The sequence below is a fragment of the Helicoverpa zea genome, chromosome 22 (assembly GCF_022581195.2).
Source record: "Helicoverpa zea isolate HzStark_Cry1AcR chromosome 22, ilHelZeax1.1, whole genome shotgun sequence".
NCBI lineage: Eukaryota > Metazoa > Arthropoda > Insecta > Lepidoptera > Noctuidae > Helicoverpa > Helicoverpa zea.
Genome location: NC_061473.1, coordinates 6,967,657 through 6,989,227, shown reverse-complemented (window position 1 = coordinate 6,989,227; position 21,571 = coordinate 6,967,657). Strand labels below are relative to the sequence as shown.

Sequence of the window (21,571 nt, the reverse complement as noted above, 5' to 3'; positions counted from 1 at the left end):
ACATGTACTAATGATATATTAAGAAAGGAAATTGATTTTGAATCATTTAATTATGAAATAGATTATACGAAAAAATCCTTATTTAATGCATGTGATGATTTTATAAAATTATTAAATGAAATATATTATATGATTGTTGCATGTTTACGAGATTCACCTGAAATAAAATATCTGAAAGAAAAAATGAAATTTTACATCAATTGCCATTGTGATTTTAGTATAATTACTTGTATAGTTCATAAAAATAAATTAATTGATTTTATAATTAATATGTCAATTAATTTAATCATTCACAGTTGGTGCACCGGGGTTAATAGAATAATTAACGGAAAAATAACAAATTTCGATGTAAATGATGAAATTAAGTTACAAGCATTTAAATATTGTAATACACATAAAAAAAGGAAATAAAATATACTTAGCCGATAAATGTACTCTTTATCTTTTGTTTTTTTATTATCTCCCATAATATTATTGACTAGACTAGAAGTTGGAAACTGAAAACTGGAAACTGGAACTGGAAATTGAAATCACTGTTTTAAATTCAATTTACAGTAAATTGAATTTAAAACAGTGATTTCAATTTTCAAATTTAAAAACATATTTAAGAGAACTCTTGAAAAGCGCCATCTACCCTAACCATACATGAAGTAACCACGCCATCTTGTGACGGGGGCCCGTTAACTTTCACGCTAGTAAGTTGTTTTGAACGATGAGTTGCGTATCTATCTCTATATAGTGTATTATCTATGGTTGCTAACTGACAAACAAATATGGCGGACGCCGGTCGTAGAACGCGACCGCGCCGCGCGCCGCCGTGCGGGCAAGCGCCGAAATAATTTTCAAATACGCGGACGCGGTTGGCCCGTTTGGAAATGCCGCGTTGAGGCCCCACAGATTATTTAATAGTTAAATGAATCAATGCAGCGGAAACAAAATAAATCAAAACACTGTCTCTTTATTATAATAGGAACTTAATACTAATAATCATCTTATTTTAGATTATTATATTATTTCGACGGGCGGGCCGTCTCATCATCAACACGTAGCAAAGGCAAACGCAATCCAGGAAATGTCCGAAGATGTCATAGTTGTATCCATGGATATGCAAAGCGTCCAAATGTCCAAAGCTTCTGGTATCAGTAGCCTTATTCGCTAACTCCACTGACAGCTCGCAGATATCATCAATTGGTAAAGTGTACATCAGTAAATTGTCAAACAGCTATTTTCTTATTCGCTAACGCCAGTTACCAAATGAGATGACGTCATCAGCATCGACACAGGCTGATATCCACCATGACTCATTTTGACAGCGGTTTCTGTATCGATAAACGTTATATTGCGATTCCGTAAGCCCAGTGGACATCAAATTGATAGCCAATGTCATTTTTTGAAATACACTACAAATAGCAGTGTTTTATGCCTCATCACTGGGATGTCTATACTATATTGTTGCATCAGACATATTAGATTTCTCTAATTTTGCGATTCCAATAGAAATACAAACCCTGAGTCGTTTCCTTTATTTTTTGATAGTGTTATTTTTATTTGTATTATTTTAATTTGTTTTATCTTTCTTTGTGTGGAATAAAAATTTCGCGTGTATTTTTGCTGGCATTTGTGGAATAAGAGACAAAACGAAGTTTATCCAGAATCCAGAAACGTCGTATGCGAGATTGCAATAATTCTCTGGATTTACGGAAAAAGGAATTAATGGCAAATTTCCGTATCAACAAATCAAGGTTTCAGCGAGTTTCGGCAGAGTTACGTCCGTTTCTGCAACGTGCTCAACAAAACACTGCTGTTGCAATTGAGCTAAAAGTAAGAATTTATAACGTAAAAAGTTAAATAAATACCAATATTACATAATTTGCAGCATGTCTTAACCTTCATTTAGTAAGTGAGGTAACCGATGCTCTCAGTGTATGGGACGACCTACTCAAGTACGTAAAGTTACCTTCCTGTAGTGTACCAATTTTTGTTTTGCATGCAAAACATAGGAATCTACGTATCAAAATATTGTTTACGTTGTAAAATTTATAATAACTAAAACTAAATAACAATACTCACAATATTCTCAGTTAAAATATTGTTCAACCACACGGAATTTTAGACACCAAGTTCACACACAATAGAAAGCAAATACTGAATTTTACCGCCACAGATTGTTTTTAAACATATAACACGCTGAAAATAAAGCGTTCTCTCAAACGTAGTAATGTAATGCTAATAGGGTATTTCCTACTTAGCAGTATAATAGTCGATAAAAAAATAGAGTTGTCAAGTTGTCATCGTAGTTTTGGCGTCAGCAACCGTGTAACGATATCCACCGATATCCACTTCATGCGATACAGAATACCAATGTTTTGAACTTATAGGTTGACATCAAAGTTCCGATGACAACTGAGGTCAGTTGACATCTGAGAATTCGAAAGTTAGCGAATAAGCCAGCAGAGCAGTATTATAAAATGAAGCTAGCACTTCACAATTATACATTTTATGTAAAAAATACTAAAGACGTGTATTTATATGTCTGGCATGAAGGTGAAGGAGGACTAACGGCAAATAATATAACAAGTTGCATTGTAAACTTTATCGAACAATATAGCAACAATAAAAAGAAAGTTATCCTGATTTCTGATGGATGTGCATATCAAAATAAAAATAAGGTTTTATGCAGTGCCTAAGCAAATTTAAGCGCTATAAGAGAGTTCACCATTGAGCAGATTATTCTAGAAAAAGGGCATACGATGATGGAGGTAGACAGTGTCCATTCCACATTAGAGAAAAAATGCAAAGCGCCAATTTTCTCTCCTACCGATTTCGTGTCAAGGATGAGAGACTGTAGGCCTTCTCATCCCTACATTAGCAACTACCTTGACTACAATTTCTTCAAAAATTATGAAGAAGAACCTGGAAATTTTTCTGGGCTGGAGATGCGCCTGTCAATGATATTAAAGGTCTTCTTTACATCAATGGTGAAGTGCAATATAAACTTCGCCATTCAGATGAAGGCCGACCGATTTTAAATATCGAGATTTTAGGGCACAGTGGTTCAGCGCTTCGTATGCCTTACTTTTACGATTGGGTAATACATTTAATTCAAAAACCATGTCGGTGAAACTGGCTGATGGTAGTATTAGAAACAGTACCGTTTTGTTTACAAGTGTGAATGTAAAATGTATGTCACTGTGTATACCCATTGAATTTATTGTGTTCCATTAGGGAATGCCTGTAATTTATTTATTTATTTATTTTATTTATACCTTTACATCAGGCAACTAAGGCCCATAGAAAATACGATACTTACATAAATCGTTAACATTACAATACTTATAAACTAATACATATGAAAAATAAGAAAAATAAGAAAACAATACATAAATAATCAAACAAAATAATAACTATAAACAAAATAATACATAAAGAACCAATTCTATTTGTTGTTGACACGAATAGGCGGTGTCGTGTTGCACTGCGTGGTGTCGCGTAACCTCCCGCGGAATCGCCGAAAAACGACACCTTTCGGCCAAAACGCTTCTTGGAACATGTCGAGATGCTGAGTCGGCACACGTACCACAAACGATTTGAAATTTGTATTGTGTCTCGGCTCCAACCTCTCGACTCTTAAGGTCCAGTTCGTCTTGACTCTTATATACTCCACGATCTCCTCAACCTTCGTGGAGTGGTGAAGGCGCGACACATACAGCTGCGTCGTAGGTATTGTGGGGCGCAGCAGCATGTTCGGACCAGTCAACGCAGTTCCGCATTGATTTCGGCTAGATGGCTTCTTCTTCCTTCTCTCCACCTTGACGAAACCATCTGCATCAGCTGTCCCTTTACATGGTACAGATTGTACCGTGCCTCGGGTTGCTTCGGGCTAATTTTGTACCGCCACAGTAGCTTTCGGTGGCCGTTGGACGGGATCTCGCTTTACGGCATCCGAGTAAACACGTCCAAGCCTAGACGTGCTTACATTCATCGGCGTCCCGAGGGCAGGGGACGCGGGGAGGGCAGGGCACGGTGACGCATCGCTAGTAGTGGCGACGGTAGGCGACGAATGCAATTTTGCTGACTCGGCGCGTTGCGGCGATGCGTTGACCTGTCCGTGGCGTGTGTTGTCGCTGTTGGCATGCGCGTGTGACCTACATACAGAGTTTCGCAATTCTACTAGCTCGCTACGTAGATCACAGATGGTGGACTGTGATGCCTCCAGCTTCAATTGCAGCTCGACCAGGCTGGACCTCATACTCGTGATGTCCTTTAACAGCCTGGTGACATCGACGTGATCGAAAGTGACCGGGGGCAGCTTCCGCAAGTCCTTGGCCACGAACGTTGGCACGTCGTCCGGGTCGGTCTCCTTCAACAGCCTTATGGTGTCTTGAAGACTCCTCTCTCCCTTTTCATCTCGCCTGCGTGTCGGCATTCGGTCTGCCATTTGCAGCGACTCGTACAACAGCTTCTTTGCGCTGCGTATCTCCTCCTCGGTGAAGTTCGAGGTGCAAATTTGGGTCACACTGACCTCATCCATGACGTCCAGCTGCAACGCCAGGACCTCGTTCGCCACGAGTTCTTCCGAACGCATGGTATCAGAATAAGCGGCGGCTGACGCCGCGCTCGGCACGAAATTGATATAATTTCTGCGAACAGTGCAAACGCGTCCGATGTCAACGAATGAACGCGATACACTGTAATAACGAAACCCTTTTGGGAATAGATTTTATTAGGCAGTCTAAGATTGTTTATTAGTGATATGAAGTGGTTCACAGCTGATCGGCTTCAGGTCATTCACCCACTGCTCACAGAGTTCACGCGAGGCGGTGGAATGGGCTTCGGTCAACCTGCTGCGGGAGGACGAGGGCCCATTATTGACCTTGGATCAGCGTTCTGACCTTAAAAATTTATTGCGTGAGTATTCCGATATTTTTGATCACGTGGGGGAACCAACGCCATTTGCCGAGCATCACATCGACATCGGTGACCATCCTCCTATCGCCATGCCTCCATACAGGGTCACGCCGGCGAAGAAGGAGATCATGTGAGTAGAACTGGACAAGATGCTGCCGGAAGGTGTCATCGAGGAGTGTGAGTCTGCCTGGTCTGCACCTACTGTTTTGTTACCGAAGTCAAATGGTGGGTATAGGTTTTGTGTAGATTAAAGGAGACTCAACGCTGTCACTAAGACAGACGCGTATCCTATGCCGCGTATTAGTGTTGCAAAAAAACCGTTTTTTTTCTAATGTGAAAAAAAACCTTGAAAAAAAACCTGATAAAAAACTGTTTTTTTTCTAAGCCTTGTTTTTTTTCAAGAGTATAATAACTCTAAAATTGTTAGGGCATTTACTGTCAAAGATTAATACTTAAGATTACATAATAGAGCCTTAGGTTTATTCTTGAATCTACGGTACTTTTCTGATAAAATAGTACCAAAATTTCATAAAAATATTGGCAACATTCATTGATATTAACTCAACGAAAGGGAAATCCCCAAATCATATACCTATTTATGCACGGGGAAATCCCCTTGTTTGTTTTTACGTAGTTAGTTTAGTGCAATTGTGGTGCGTGACGCTGACGTGTGACGGACGGAGAAAGTTCAATATAAAATTATTTAGAATTTGTGATATTCAAGTGTTGTTAATTCGAGTCTGATTACAAAAATAAATACCTAAGTATGCCGAAACGAGTTGGTTCAGGCCGAAAAACATCGGCTGTGGCAAATCTTTTCAATGACGTGGTTACAACTTCGAAAATCCCCAAAGCAGAATGCACATTCTGCTCAAAACATGTGACGAAAAACGGTACAAGACTTTTAAACCACCTACAAAAGTGTAAAAAGTGCCCAGATTCGATAAAAGAAAAACATGGAAAAAAAACAGAGAAAGTTGCTCAAAAGCGTAAGTACTTCAATAGTTTATACCTACTCTTATTAGATGTCTATGAGTGAATAAGTATTATTATTTACTTATAGTTCTTTTGTTTAGGTAGTTACATGAAGATAAACAATCTTGATACGTTTTTTGTCGAAAAATCCTAACTAACTACTACCTAACTTAACTAATATTATAAATTCGAAAGTGAGTTTGTTTGTTTGTCATGCCTTCGAACTATTTGAAAGCAAAAAGAAAGTAAATAAATAGCGGTTCTAGTATACAGAAATGATGACGTCTACCTACTGTTTTCTTTCTAGAGTTATCCAACACTGCAAGTGGCTCTACGTTCACCAAGCTTAAGACACCAGGTATATCAAAATTCGTAGACAATATACATCCGGGAGATCAAGACAAGGCAAATGAACTTCTCAGCAGAGCAATTTTTGCGAGCAGAGCACCCCTTAGCATGATGGATAATCCTTACTGGAAGGATTTTTTTTCGTTTCTTCGGCCCGCATATAAAATACCTTCTAGACACATGTTATCAGGTCCGTTTTTAGAAAACGAGTACAAGAATGTGACAACGATGGTAGCAGAAGCTATTGCGAAGGCTGATTCTATTGGATTGGCAGCAGATGGTTGGAGCAATATAAGAAACGAACCTATTGTAAATTTTGTTGTCACTACACCGACACCTTTTCTATACAAAGTTTTACCGACAGGAAAATCATCTCATACTGCCGAATTCATGGCTCAAGAAACTAGTCGTGTAATTAATGAAATTGGACAGCAAAAGGTATTTGGCCTCGTGACCGACAATGCGGCGAACATGAAGGCAGCTTGGAAAATACTTGAAGCGAAGTACCCAAGGACAAACTTATTTACCTATGGATGCCTAGCACACTCACTCCAATTAATGTTTACTGATATTAAAACTTTGCCAACCTTGAAAACGTTTACTGCCAACGCAAAAGCTTGTATTAAAGCCATTAAGAATTCTCACAAGCTTAACTCAGCTTTCATAGAAAAACAATCAACCACCGGTTTACAAATAAGTCTTAAACTTCCGGTAAAAACCCGCTGGGGTTCCCTGGTTTCTTGTTTTGAAAGTTTAAAAGAAAACAAACAAACCATTAAAGCTATCGCCATTGATGAGGGTCTATCAGATGCTTTAAACAAAGTTCCCTCATTGAAAAAATTGATGTTAAGCGACGATTTTTGGGATAAAGTATCCAGATTCAGCAGTTTACTGAAACCTATATCAGACACCATTAAAATTGTGGAAAGTGACACACCTCAGTTATCTAAAGTTTTAAGTTTGTACAAAAAAATTGAAGATTCGATGGAAAAAATATTGAAAGACGAGGTCCAGAACCCCCTGACGAAATCTGAAGAAAAAAAAGTTAGAGAAATACTCAAACATAGAAAGGAATTTGCTGTATACGATGTGCACAAAATTGCAAACTTATTGGATCCTCGTTTTAAAGGCTGTGATCTTACACCAGAAGAAGAAACTATTGCAACAGAACAAATTTATAATACTGCTGTGAAAATAGCAGATATCGATGAGGATACAGTATTGACGGAGCTTGCAAATTACATTGCAAAACAAGGTTTTTTTTCTAAAACTTTTCTGTGGTCTTCAGTAACTAAGATAACTCCCATAGCCTGGTGGGCAGGACTTTGCAAGTCGACTGCTTTGTCTAAACTAGCCCTCAAATTTCTTTCACTTCCAACTACATCGGCAGCATGCGAGAGAACATTTAGTACTTACTCTGACGTTCATTCCAAAAAACGTAATAGACTGACAAATGACAGGGCTAGCAAAATAGTGTATATTGCTCACAATTTGAGATTGAAATCTGAAAAAACAAAAGAAGAACATGAAGAAGCACCAGGCATAGAAAATATGACCGTAATTCAATCTGTAGAGGAGATGGATGAAGATGAAGAGACAGACGAAAATTCTGACTCTGACAAGACCAATGAAAGCACTGAAACTGAAACAGAAAGTGAAGATGAAGAATAAATTGAAAAAAGATTATTGAATTGTAATTCAATGTTGAAAGTCGTGAATTATGAATAAATAATATTTTGATTTATTATAAAAATTTAATTTATAATTAAACTAAAAAGTAGGCTAGAAAAAAAACCAAATTTAGAAAAAAAACAACGATGCAAAGTTTTTTTTCATGTTTTTTTTCAATAAAGTGAAAAAAAACAAATCGTTTTTTTTTCATTTTACATCACTACCGCGTATTGATGAGCTCCTGCAGTCCATTAAGAGATGTTGGATTTCTTGATTTAAGTGCGGATGATAGATTTAAAGTAACCAAAGATAAACATTTTAGTATTAACTGTATGCGTTCTGGCCACTGCCACTGTGCAGAATGTTAATATTTTATCGCACGCAGCCCAGGTTTTTGATCCGTTAAGACATTTTTACAAAAATGTTGGTAAAGACAACTGTCCTTTAGACCCACCGAGTTTGATGACCTCGATGGCGCAGTGGTCACCATGCCCGATCGCCGAACTTGAGGTCCCGGGTCGATTCCCGGTTCGGTCGACATTTGTGTGATGAGCATGCTTGTTGGCCATAGTATGGGTATTACTATATGTATTTATAAATATGTATATATATGTAGCTATATGTAGTTTATCAGTTGTGTTAGCACCCATAACACAAGTTAATTAATAACTTACCATGGGGCTAACCGACCGTGTGTGAAAAGGTGTCCCGACATTATTTATTTATTTAATTTCTGTTTATGTCCGTTTCTATTAAGTATGGAACAGAAATTCAATCTGCTGATTTCGGCGCGTCTAAGGTCAGGTTTCTTTACATACTTGTGTTTATTATTCAAAAGATTCTCAAGTCCCAAAGTTCAATAAAGGGTACATGTATCTGCCATGGAATTAATAAGTACTACGTACAACTGGAAGGCTCACCTGCTACCTTTCAGCATATCAAAACAAACCATAAGCTCATACAAACAAAGTATTTTTTGAATAACCAATATCTACTTAGAGAAGTGAGCTCATGTCAGACATACTTTTTCTTGGTGTGTCTCTTTCTCACAATTGCCGTGTACAATAATATTGTTGAAATGGTAGTAAATTTAAGAAAAGATATTCCGCAAAAGAAAAAATCATTCCGTATATAAGTAATACGTGCAGCATCTTTGTAATTCTATTAATAATGGATCCAATATTTTGTAGGTTTAGTTAAATCTTTTTATTAATTCACGACATTTCAATACTTTATGAGAGTTTTATTACTTTTACGTTAGGCAACACTTGGTAAAATGGTTAGTATCTTTGTGGTAGAAAAAAATAAATAATAAAAACAATATATATTTATCCGTATCATCACCAAATTATGCACTGGATTTATTATGTTTTTTGTATCACTTAATATATTGGAAATTCACTATTTACAAGTCTCCCTGCATTATGAGTAGATTACTATTAGTACTTTAAATGATCTGTATGAAAGATACCCAAAATAAACGTTTCGTGGTCCCCTGATTTCTTCTCCAAAACTAATATCTTTTTCGAAAATCTATTCTCACACCTAAACAAACTAAATAATTATATTAATTAATTATAATAAAAATACATTTTCAGATTGCCATCGGATTTAGAGTTGAGGAAAAAATTGTTTGAGGTGATCATGGGATCTTACGTAAAAGTTCTGTGGTTTGCACACTTCATTTCAAACCTGAAGATTATCGAACAGAGGCTCGGAAAAGGTTAAAACCTGGAGTGATTCCTTCTATCTTTCCAAAGGTAATATTAAATTACCTACTTAAATAAATTACACTGTATCCTCATAAATAAGTTACAATTAATCAAACATCAATTGCTATTATTACTTATTTTTATGGAATTTCATTGCAGATTATTTCCGAAAATAAAAAAAATAATATGTTAAGTGTTATACGCCTGGCTACTCCTGAAAACGAAGAACCTGGATGTTCTAAAAGTCCTCCATGTAAGAAGATAAAATTTGATATTACTACACAGACATCAACATTACCTGCTACACCAAGGAAAATAAAATTGAAGCGTGAGGTGAAAAATCTAAAGCAGAAAATCAAAAGAAGAGAGGTGAAGATTAATAATTTAATGTCACTTTTAGCAATTTTAAAAGAAAAATGTAAAAATTATGAAGAGGTACAACCTGTTGTAACAAACTGTTTCCCAAATATTCATCAGCAACTGAACAAAAACAAATCAAACAAAGGCACAAGATTTAGTGATGACCTAAAATCTTTTGCTTTGACGTTATATTTTTATTCGGCAAGGGCATATCGCTATTTGAGAAATTTTGTTAGCATTCCCCATCCTTCTACTCTTAGAAGACTTTTAGCCTCGCATAATTGTAATGTGGGGTTCATTTAGGTTTTGAATTACCTAAAAGGTGCTGCAAAAGAAAACATCAACCTGCAGAATGTTGCACTAATTTTTGATGCATTGCCAATCAGATCTGAAATAAAGTATGATCAAAAAAGTGATAAATATTGGGGTTATGTGGATTATGGTGGCATATTAGTCAGCGATTCGGAGACTTTGGCAACGGAAGTGTTGATTTTTCAAATTGTGTCATTTACTACAAAATTTAAATGCCCAATAGCTTATTTTTTGATAAGTAAAATATCTGCACATATTCAATCTCAATTACTACTAGCTGCCATCAGATATTTAGGAGATATAAATATTACCGTCAGATCTTTAACCTGCGATGGAACTGTAACTAATATCATATGAATTACTGGGTTGTGATTTTTCATTAAACAATATGAAAACGCATTTTAAACATCCTGAAAAAGATTGTAATGTGCACTGTCTATTGGACTCTATGCGGTGGGCATATGATTAAACTTTCGCGAAATGTGTTTGCCGAAACAAAAATGAGTTCTGAAAAGGGAGAAATTAATTTTGAATTTGTTAAGAAATTACATAATCTCCAGGATCAAGAAGGTTTAAAGTTAGCCAATAAGTTGTCTAGTACCCATGTTTATTTTCATGGTAAAAAAATGAATGTTAGGCTTGCCACCCAAGTATTGAGTTCTTCAGTGGCAGATTCAATTGATTTTTTGAGATGCAGCGGTAATTTAAACTTTGCAGGTAGTGAGGTGACAGTTGAATATATCAAAATAATAGATCGGATATTTGATTTGTTTAATTGCTAACTACCTTTTGGTAAAGGATTTAAATCTCCGATGCGTATACAGAATATGGATGTGTGGATGAATATTTTGAACGAGACAAGGGAATATCTTTGCAAACATAAAGTTGACGGTTGTCCAATGTTGCAGCATCGTCGTAGGACACCGTGTCTCGGTTTAATCGACACATTTAGTTTTCTCAACTTGCATTAGATTTGCTTCAAAAAGGGATATTGAAATATTTCCTTACATACAAATGTTCTCAAGACCATCTAGAAATGTTCTTTTCTTGTTTGAGGGCTGCTGGCGGGCATAATGATACCCCGAGTGCTTTGCAAGTCAAGTATAGCTTAAGAAAACTACTGTTCCGTAACAGCGTCACTCCTAGTGTGAAAGATTCTCTATTGAAAACTGACAGGAATAAAATAATGATTTTAATTCAACAGCAGTTTTTCGATAAATTAGAGTCCCTGATTGTTCCGCCATTCCGCTACGCAGCCATAGATCCAGTGAATTCTTTCAATTGTGAAAACAGACATGAAATTATTCTTTTAAAATTCATTGCTAACAAATATCTCACATTGAGACTGACAACTTTTGGCAAAGATCAAACATTGAAGGCCATAGGCGCATCTCACGCTACTTTACGCCATAAATTGCACAAAACAATTTTGTTCAGTAATGTGTAATTTTAAAATGTCTACATAAATAATAAATATACCATTTACTATAATAATCGTGTTTTATTTAAGTCTAGCTAACCTATTAAATTGCCGTTTTCCATAGAAAATTTTAAAATTTATTATTGTAGATTCTCAAGTCCCAAAGTTCAATAAAGGGTACATGTATCTGCCATGGAATTAATAAGTACTACGTACAACTGGAAGGGATTCTTATGTTTAATATTAATATCGATGGTCCCTATTAACAATGTCGGAAATACATTTTTAATGATTTTCACTTTTTTACATAAATAGAATCACAATAAAAAAAATCTATCATATGTAATATTTTATTTTATTAAAAATCATTTTATTTAGTCAATTGTTAAGTTAATATTGTCGGTTGCAATAACTTCGTCCGCGCAACAGTGTCGGTAGTGACGGAACCGGCGCTGTCCGCGGGACGGAGAGAGCGCGGGGCGCGCGGTGCGCGCGCGGTTCTGCCACTACCACGGTCGTAACAGTTCGTATAGAAAAACTATGTACGGAGGCTGGTTAAGATATTTAGTTTTGAAAATTAACGAGAGGTGGCGCTTTGTTCAATTTTGTATATTTTTTTTCGTTAGCAACATTATAATGTGGTGTTGCTATCGACTGTTTGTCAGTTCTTTATACGCAAAATACTTACGTCTCTAACTTTGAAATAAGCTTTTTCTTCAGAAAAAAAAGAGGAATGCAAACTTCAAAGCATCTAAATCATAAACAAAATATGTCTACACATGTGATCTACACTTACTTGTTGTTACTTGATATTTATTAAGGTAGAAAATCGCTTTGGTTTTTTCCAAGTGGTTTTGTAAATTTTTGTGTGTAATGGAACGCATATATGTCATGGCGTCCGGCCCAGGGTCTTTTCACTTAGTACATTCTTAACTTCTATGGACAAAAAGACTCTGGCAATACTTTCCTCTCTTCTCAACAGATGGCGTATGTGTCGCTTACTTGATTTTATTGAATTTTATAAAAAATAATAATAATGATTATGTTTAAGTACTGAAGCTTACCTTTTAGATTAAATGAAAAAGAATATAAAATAAAATAAAGAAAAACAGTATCAATTTTACTTTGTAGCAACACTGTAAGAAATTGGTGTAGAATCCGTTTCTTTTCATGCATATTAAAACAATTCCAAGCTGTTTATTTCTTGATGTATTTGCCTTATTTCTGTTTGGTTCTTTTTATTTTATTTAAATCAATCTTAACCCATATATGCCCATAGGGTCGATAACGACCAAAATTATGCCGATACCGTAAATGCATGGTGACCGCGAAACTGTTGATTAAATTTTGAATAAAACGCCATCTATTGATTGGTACAAAAACTATTTTGAAGCACGAGATAGTTTTGTTGACAGTTCACGACAATTTAGAGTGACAAATAAAAGTGCAAGTTTATGCTTGTTTATTTCTTGAAAAAGTGTGTGACCGATCGGATGCAAATGTAAGTATTTTGTGTGTATTATGTTATTTTACCGTAATAATAGTTTTTATAGGATATCGAATGAGTGTTTCAGAGTAAGAGATATTGTTTTTTCTAAAATAGTATATTTTTATATTCACAATCGGGTGATATATTTTCTTGGGTCGGTAATGACCCTGTGGGCACATATCATGTTTTATAGGTATTGTATTTTTTGTATTTTAGGCCTCGACACGTACTCTCAACACATGAAATAGCCGATGCCCTGGAGGCCTTTGACGACGATGAAGATGTTCAGGGCATCGATATTTACATGGATCCGCCTTGCGATGGTACCATATCGGATGGTGATTCAGGTGAAGAAGATTGTGATAGTCTGAATCGATTGAATCGTCATCAATTACTTGCGCCGGCTGAGATGGTATTACGACAACGTGATGAACCTTTTGAAGATAATACAAGTATCGATGAGGTAATAGCCAGTCCTAGTCCTAGTTCTGAGCACCTAGAATCCATTTCCACGCCATCGGGACCCAGTCTACACAGGTCACGACGTTCTCGTCCAGTTGAGATACCGACGATGATCACGGATTCAGAACGTTCTTTTTCGAATGTGCGTACCAACAGGACCCCTAGGGGTGATGGCCCTTCTTCAGAACGCAGTAGACAGGCCAACATGAGGCCACGTAAATGGATAAAGCGAGATCTTTGTACTCAACAAAGTGAGTGGTCACCTCCACTGCCACGAGCAGTTCTAACACTCACCAAGGAAAGTGAACCAATAGAGTTCTTTGAATTATTTTTTAGTGAAGATGTTATAAGGTATATGGTCAGGCATACCGTAATGTACGCTGTTGAAAAGCACAACTATAATTTCTGCCTATCGGGGGATGAACTGAACTGTTTTATAGGTATAATACTTCTCAGTGGTTACTCGCCTTTACCAAGGCGGCGTATGTATTGGGAATCCAACGAGGATACGCACAATATTTTGATTGCGAAGTCGATGAGGCGAAATCGTTTTGAAGAGATTTTTAGATATTTCCATGTTGCTGACAACAGCAACCTACGTAAAGGAGATAAAATGGCAAAAATTCGGCCTTTGTTCAACCTCATGAACAAAAAATTTCTAATGTATGCTCCCATCGAAAAAAACATAAGTATCGATGAGTCAATGATACCATATTATGGACGTCATGGCTGTAAGCAGCACATACATGGAAAACCAATCCGTTTCGGCTTCAAAGCATGGGTGGCAGCGACTCGCTTAGGATACTGCTTACAAGCTGAGTTATATGAAGGAAGATCTGAAGCGCGAGATACAGGCCTAGGGGAACATGTTGTTACTAAATTGACGAATACAGTCAAGACTGAATACCCTGATACACCTTTTTCTGTTTATTGTGACAACTTTTTTACATGTCCCAGTTTACTAAGTTCTTTACAAGAAAAAAACGTAAAAATAACTGGAACTGCTCGTCAAAATAGAATAGACAAGTGTCCACTAATGGATGCTAAGTCTTGCAAAAAGCAGCCCAGAGGATTTTATGATTACAGATTGGACACAAATGATAAAATATGTGCTGTACGATGGAATGACAACAACGTCGTAACGATGTTGTCAAATGAATTTGGAGTCCACCCTGTTCAAAAGGCACGTCGATATTCAGTTGCTGCTAAACAGAAAATCGATATTGATCAGCCAAATGTTGTTCACCAGTACAACCGATTTATGGGTGGAGTAGATAGACTTGATGCTAATGTCGGCGTTTACCGGATTGCCATCAGAGGAAAAAAATGGTATATGCCCATATTGATGTGGTTGATTGACGTCGTTGTGAACAATGCTACTTTACTCGCTAGATCACACGGGGCAAACGTAGACACTTTGGAATTTCGTCGATCTATTGCAAGAACTTTACTCCTGAAATATGGGAATATGAGATCTCAACCTGGGCCACGTCAGCAAGTGAGAACAAATGTACCCGTTTCTGTTAGAAAATATTCAGCTCAACATATAATCCTCACCGGTCAGGTCAGAAAACGATGTGCATTATGTAAAAATAAAACAGTCAAAATGTGTCGTAAATGTAACGTCAATTTACATGACAAATGTTTTGCTGAATTTCATTCGTAGTGTACTATTTTCATTATTCTGACTTTTTTTATTATTTCTAAAATTATCTGATGTTATTACTTAATGGTTCCTAATAAAGACTGACTAATATAACTGTAACGTATTATTATTTTGCTGATTCTCATTCCATTCTATTGAACGACTTTTTGTGCCCAAGGGGTCGTTTACGACCCGCTGAAAAAAGTGTTCTTCTCGTACTGAAAAGGAAATTCTACTATTACAGGCCTTATATGCAATCATTTATACTTAACATATGTAAAAATCAAAAAAATCGGTGTTGAAAAAAGTTCTGGGCATATATGGGTTAAGATTTACTAATATAATCATCCCCGTCCGTCATCCCTCGTTACATTGCAAATTTAAATGCAAATAAAATATTAGTACATATTTATGAAAATAGAGATAGAATGGAACGTCGCCGGTGGCTAATACGTCCATGTTGCTTTTTTTCCCGTCATTGGCGATTTGTCAATACTATCGTGTTTTTCTCACCTTTGTTATGCGTTTTGAATTTTCAATCTTACGACCTGGCTTTGTTTTATGGACTTTTGTGACTGTGTTTTATTCTGTTTACCTGTGCTCTATCCTGGACTTTGACGACCGTACCTTGTTTTTTTGCAAACCGGCATTGATTTTTGGATTTCGATTTTCTACAATGACATCGGAAAAGAAATGTTGTGTACCGAACTGTGGTAAGAAATTTTGTAATATAGTAGTCTTTTTTGGCTTCTACTCTTTTTTGTATTAAAGTTTAAATTTTATAACCTAATAACATAATTCATAACCCAGGGGCTGGTCACTGCCGTACTTGACTAGATTTCGGTAAAAAATTTAGAAAAGCGCCATCTGCAATCCTCTTCCTAAAGTATTTAATATCTTCAAGTGATAATAGATGGCTCTTTAATCAAAAATTAACTTCCATAAAATATCACTAAAATTATTGAAATCTAAAAATTATTTTATATATTAGTATTACGTAGGAAATCTATCAATTATTTTTATTAAATCTGTACACTATTTTATATACATAAATTATTTTTCTATAATTATTTTTTTGGTTGGCAATAAACCGTGCCAACTGCCAATGCTGAAGTTAGAATTTGAATTTTAATGGCGAGTACAGTACATACAATTTGTGTGTTAAGTTTTCGTCCATTTAAGTGTTTTCTGCTGTTGACTTGCGTTGATTTGAGTTTTACTCATCCGCTGTGTTTTCGGTGAATTAGTGAGTGAGTTGAGCTGTGCTCCTCTGTTTCATTGTTTCACATAACTTGCGAAAAGACGCCATTATAGTTCGGCCATTCAGAGAATGCGTTCCTGACACGTCGCGATTGAACTGACGACGTAACTTTGCAATGGCGTTGCAGTTACGATAAAAATATTTTTGCTGGTTGTTTACCGTTTTAACAATTGAGGAGCATTAAAACAACATTATTATATCAATAATCAATGAATGTAGTTACGTCGTCAGTTCAATCGCGACGTGTCAGGAACGCATTCTCTGAATGGCCGAACTATAGTGTTTAGTATTATTTGCGATAAAGACGCCTTTTTTGTGATATTTGTGAAATAGACACTGTTATTGTGTTATTAGCGATTAGAGACGCTTGTTTGAGTGCATATAATCATGCCGAGGCGGTGCGAATTGGGATGTTCACACAACCCGGGTAAGTGCTTTCTTTATCAAGTTCATAGTACCTAGGGCCCGATTCTGTTAATAGTATCATTAAGTTATTAATATCAAAATTGAATAGAAATTAAATCGCAATATCAGTTTTAACCATTTCGGGCATTCTGCTACTAATATTTATAAGACCAATCGTATTCCAACGACATTCGATTGGTTGCTATTGGTCTGCCGTTTTGGTTTATAGGTACATATTACCATATTATTCTTAGTCTATATTGCCATATTGCCTCAAAGTCGTGGTGGCCTAGTGGGTAAAGAGCCAACCTCACAAGTATGAGGGCGTGGGTTCGATTCCAGGTCAGGCAAGTACCCATGCAACTTTTCTAAGTTTGTATGTACTTTCTAAGTATATCTTAGAAACCAATGACTGTGTTTCGGATGGCACGTTAAACTGTAGGTCCCGGCTATCATTTAACATCCTTGGCAGTCGTTACGGGTAGTCAGAAGCCAGTAAGTCTGACACCAGTCTAACCAAGGGGTATCGGGTTGCCCGGGTAGCTGGGTTGAGGAGGTCAGATAGGCAGTCGCTCCTTGTACAGCACTGGTACTCAGCTGAATCCGGGAATTATTCCCAATAGTCCCCTCTAGCGCTGTCCTCCGGGGTGACAGCCGGGAATTGTCTTCCCAGTTATCACCGGGGTGACAATTTGTGCCGACTGTTCCCTTTGAAAACTGACTAGAGGGGACAAATGGGAAGTCTATTTCTCAGTTGTCACCGGGGGGGTGACATTTGCTACGGTTCCTTCTTCCTTCCTAAGAAAAAAAAATGTAATTACCATAGATTTCAGGTTTTTTATTTATTATGTTACATAGAATCACATAAAAAAATATATATATTATTATTTTAACTAACACAATGTCAACAGGCTTACAAAAATCGATTTTTTTATAGTAGTTAATACTACTATAAAAAACAAAAACAACATTATGTTTCCTATAATAGGCACAATCACAGATAACTTTAATTAATACTAATCACAGATAATCACTAATGGTTAAGTTAAAAGTGCTTATTAGTCGCATGCTTATTTGTAACACAGTTTGTAATCTTGTTAAATTAAATAAAATTAAGAAAACGATTGGTGTTAATAGAAATTAATAATATGTGATGTACCTATTAAAGGAAACACAATGTTGTTTGTTATAAGAAATAAAAACCTGAAATCTATGATAATTACATTTTTTTTTCTTTGGAAGATTCTATGTAGCATAATAAATAAAAAACCTGAAATCTATGGTAATTACATTTTTTTTTCTTTGGAAGGAAGAAGGAACCGTAGCAAATGTCACCCCCCCGGTGACAACTGAGAAATAGACTTCCCATTTGTCCCCTCTAGTCAGTTTTCAAAGGGAACAGTCGGCACAAATTGTCACCCCGGTGATAACTGGGAAGACAATTCCCGGCTATCACCCCGGAGGACAGCGCTAGAGGGGACTATTACTACATAGTATAAAACAAAGTCGCTTTTTCTGTCATGTGTCATGTTGTATGTCCCTATGAACGCTCAAATCTTTAAAACTACGCAACGGATTTTGATGCGGTTTTTTTTAATAGATAGAGTAACTCATGAGAAGGTTTTTATGTATAATAACATCTATTAAATAATGGAGAAATACTGTTACCCGTGCGAAGCCGGGGCGGGTCGCTAGTTGGGAATAATTCGAATCCGGTTAGACTGGAAGCCGACCCCAACATAGTTGGGAAAAGGCTCGGAGGATGATGATATTGCCATATTGCAATCGTAAATCGTTTGCAGACAATATGATTCATTATTGAATCACAGAAAAGGATAAACACGTTTATTTAAAAGAAAAAATAGTGGAATGCCACATACGCTTCAATCGTAATTGAGTCGTGATTGGATCTCAGTCGGATGTGAATCGCATGTCGCTAAAGTAAAATTAGCAGGGGCAGGATTCTGCGCAATTTTTTCTTTGAAATAAACGTTTTTATCCTTTTCTGTCATTCAATAATGAATCATTTTGTCTGCAAATGATTTACGATTGCAATATGGCAATATAGACTAAGAATATTATGGTAATATAGACCAAAATGGCAGACCAATCGCAAACCAATCGAATGTCGTTGGAATACGATTGGTCTTATATTAGTAACAGAATGCCCGATATGGTTAAAAAAGCTGTTGCGATGCAATTTCTATTCAATTTTGACATTATTAACTTAACAGAATCGGGCCCCAGAATCGTGCTCCTGAAAGCTCCTAGTCATCCGGATAAACTTGTCATCACGGGAGATACCAACTCAGTCAATTATAAGGTTGGGCGTTTAGAGAAACACAGTTCCTTACGAGTAACCATTTATTACTGAATCCCATATGAAATGATACATGATTTAATAAGATAGACATACATAGATAGACACGCGCACACATACATAGGTAATAGGTATTCATTCATACATACACTATACAATATCAGCATACAAACTTCATATTTTTGTAATTTATTTTTCAGGTGTGACACAACATCAATTTCCACACCCAGAAAAGAATCCTGAGTTATTCAAAGCCTGGGTTAATATAGTTGGTGGAAAACTGGAGACTGCAGATGATATCAAATTTTACAGAAAGCGAGTCATCTGTGACATACATTTTGCAGACAAGTTTAAGAATCGCAACAACCGTTTAAATAACATAGCTGTTCCTACTCTCCATCTTCAGGGTAAGATTTAGATCTTTATTCTTGAACTAGATCGCAATGCCACCTACTGAGTTAAAATTGCCATTAAGAAAACAAAATTCTTAATTATTCACAATTAAACTGAACTGAAATCTTTTAGGCCACCTGTTTGCAGTATATTAATATTTAATTGGATATAAAATGCAGTTCATTCACCCCTTAACCAACTCGGTGAAGGTTGTTGTTTAGTGGGATCTTAGACTTGTTTTTACTATTTCCAGGTGCTCCATCACAAGATGCTCATATGCCTCCTGCAACTCCACATATACCAACTGAACTTCCTATGCCTGAACATAATATATGGAATCTGCCTTCTACATCAAAGCAAATAGTCACTGGTACGTAAATGCTTGGCTACCTACATTCTCAAATTATGTTTAACTAGCTGCCATAATTAAATACTGCATTTTTTTTATAATAATAATCCCCCCCCCCATGGGGCCACCTTGACGTGATGGGGGAAGGCATGAACGCTTAAAGAAGTCAGTAAGAACTAGACGACCCTGTGCCAATTGGTAAACATGAGGTACCATCAGAAAATATAGTCATAACACCTCGGCTAACCCTTTCCAACTAACGGTCCCAACTTCCCAACTAACCTTCCCTTTCCCTTTACCTTCTCTTCAGTGTCTGATAAAATATATATCTTATTACTTTAAAATATGTACTCTGCAGTCACCTTCTCTCTTTCACCTCTTAACTTTTCTTTTTCTTAAGTTTTAAAACATTGCTCCTAATATAATTTAATGCGACTACGAAATAGAGTAATAATACCCCAGGCGGGTACCGGAGCTAATCGCGATGGAGAATCCCGCCCCCTTTGTATTCTGGGTGGGGGCGACGCTTTTTAAATTTCATTTTTTTCATAGATACCTTTAAGGCCACCTGTTTGCAGTATAGTAATATTTAATTGGATATAAAATACTGTTCATTCACCCCTTAACCAACTCGGTGAAGGTTGTTGTTTAGTGGGATCTTAGACTTGTTTTTACTATTTCCAGGTGCTCCATCACAAGATGCTCATATGCCTCCTGCAACTCCACATATACCAACTGAACTTCCTATGCCTGAACATAATATATGGGATCTGCCTTCTACATCAAAGCAAATAATCACTGGTATGTAAACGCTTGGCTACCTACATTCTCAAATTATGTTTAACTAGCTACCATAATTAATTACTGCATTAAGTAATATGTAACTGTTGTGTAGTCATTACAAACACACTTCAACTTGATTTATTGTAATGACAATTTAGGTTAATAATCCTCATGTAACTCACACTAGTAATTTTGATGTTTACAATGACAATGGTGAATTATTATTATTTTATTTTCAGCTGCACCTCCCAATGCGTGTGTTATAGCAGCAGAACATAATTATTGCAGTAAACATGGTATACAACAAAGACGGAAACTTAAAGGAGACAAAAGTAAGTGCCAATGTAGTTTATACCATAAGATATCCAAAAAAAATGTTTATACATAGGCTACTTTTTATCTGGGTGTGGAAAGTAGTAAAGTAAAAGTTTTTTTTTTTTTGCAGAAAAACTGAAATCAACTTCATCGCTGGAGAATGAATTAAAGATTTCAAGATTCCAAATGAAGAATTTAAAAACCGAAATTATTCGGTTACGTAAACGGAGTAGTAGTTTGAAAGAAAGATTAGCCAGCGTTGATAAAATTAGCAATACAAATTGTTTAAAAAAAATAACGAGAAATATGACAACTGCAGCAAAAATATTCACAAACATGCAGTACACCCAAACTCACAAGAGAGCTCGTGGGCGGAGGTTTACTTTAAAGGAAAAAGTTTTGTCTCTCTCCATGTACAAAAAGAGTCCCAAGAGTTATACTCT

General features: G+C 36.3%; 2 protein-coding genes and 1 pseudogene across 2 annotated transcripts; 2 read left to right on the top strand and 1 right to left on the bottom strand.

The window, feature by feature from the left end:
- Positions 1 to 3,416: 3,416 nt before the first annotated feature.
- Positions 3,417 to 5,084, bottom strand: LOC124641254 (annotated as a pseudogene).
- A 1,375-nt stretch (positions 5,085 to 6,459) lies between these two features.
- Positions 6,460 to 7,902, top strand: LOC124641447. The gene has a single exon (XM_047179515.1). The coding sequence runs from the start codon at positions 6,460 to 6,462 to the stop codon at positions 7,900 to 7,902; it is 1,443 nt and encodes a 480-aa protein (XP_047035471.1).
- Positions 7,903 to 12,968: 5,066 nt separating this feature from the next.
- Positions 12,969 to 15,416, top strand: LOC124641241 (piggyBac transposable element-derived protein 3-like). Its single transcript, XM_047179280.1, has 2 exons — positions 12,969 to 13,207; positions 13,412 to 15,416. The coding sequence occupies exons 1-2, from the start codon at positions 13,161 to 13,163 to the stop codon at positions 15,321 to 15,323; spliced, it is 1,959 nt and encodes a 652-aa protein (XP_047035236.1). The 5' UTR covers positions 12,969 to 13,160; the 3' UTR covers positions 15,324 to 15,416.
- The last annotated feature ends 6,155 nt before the right edge of the window (positions 15,417 to 21,571 follow it).

What these genes read in the sequence shown, in the direction of transcription:
- LOC124641447 (XM_047179515.1), top strand. Translation starts at nt 6,460, where the DNA reads ATGGTAGCAGAAGCTATTGCGAAGGCTGATTCTATTGGATTGGCAGCA.
- LOC124641241 (XM_047179280.1), top strand. Translation starts at nt 13,161, where the DNA reads ATGCTTGTTTATTTCTTGAAAAAGTGTGTGACCGATCGGATGCAAAT. An exon ending in GTGACCGATCGGATGCAAAT is followed by an intron (nt 13,208 to 13,411) that starts GTAAGTATTTTG and finishes TTTGTATTTTAG; the next exon opens with GCCTCGACACGTACTCTCAA.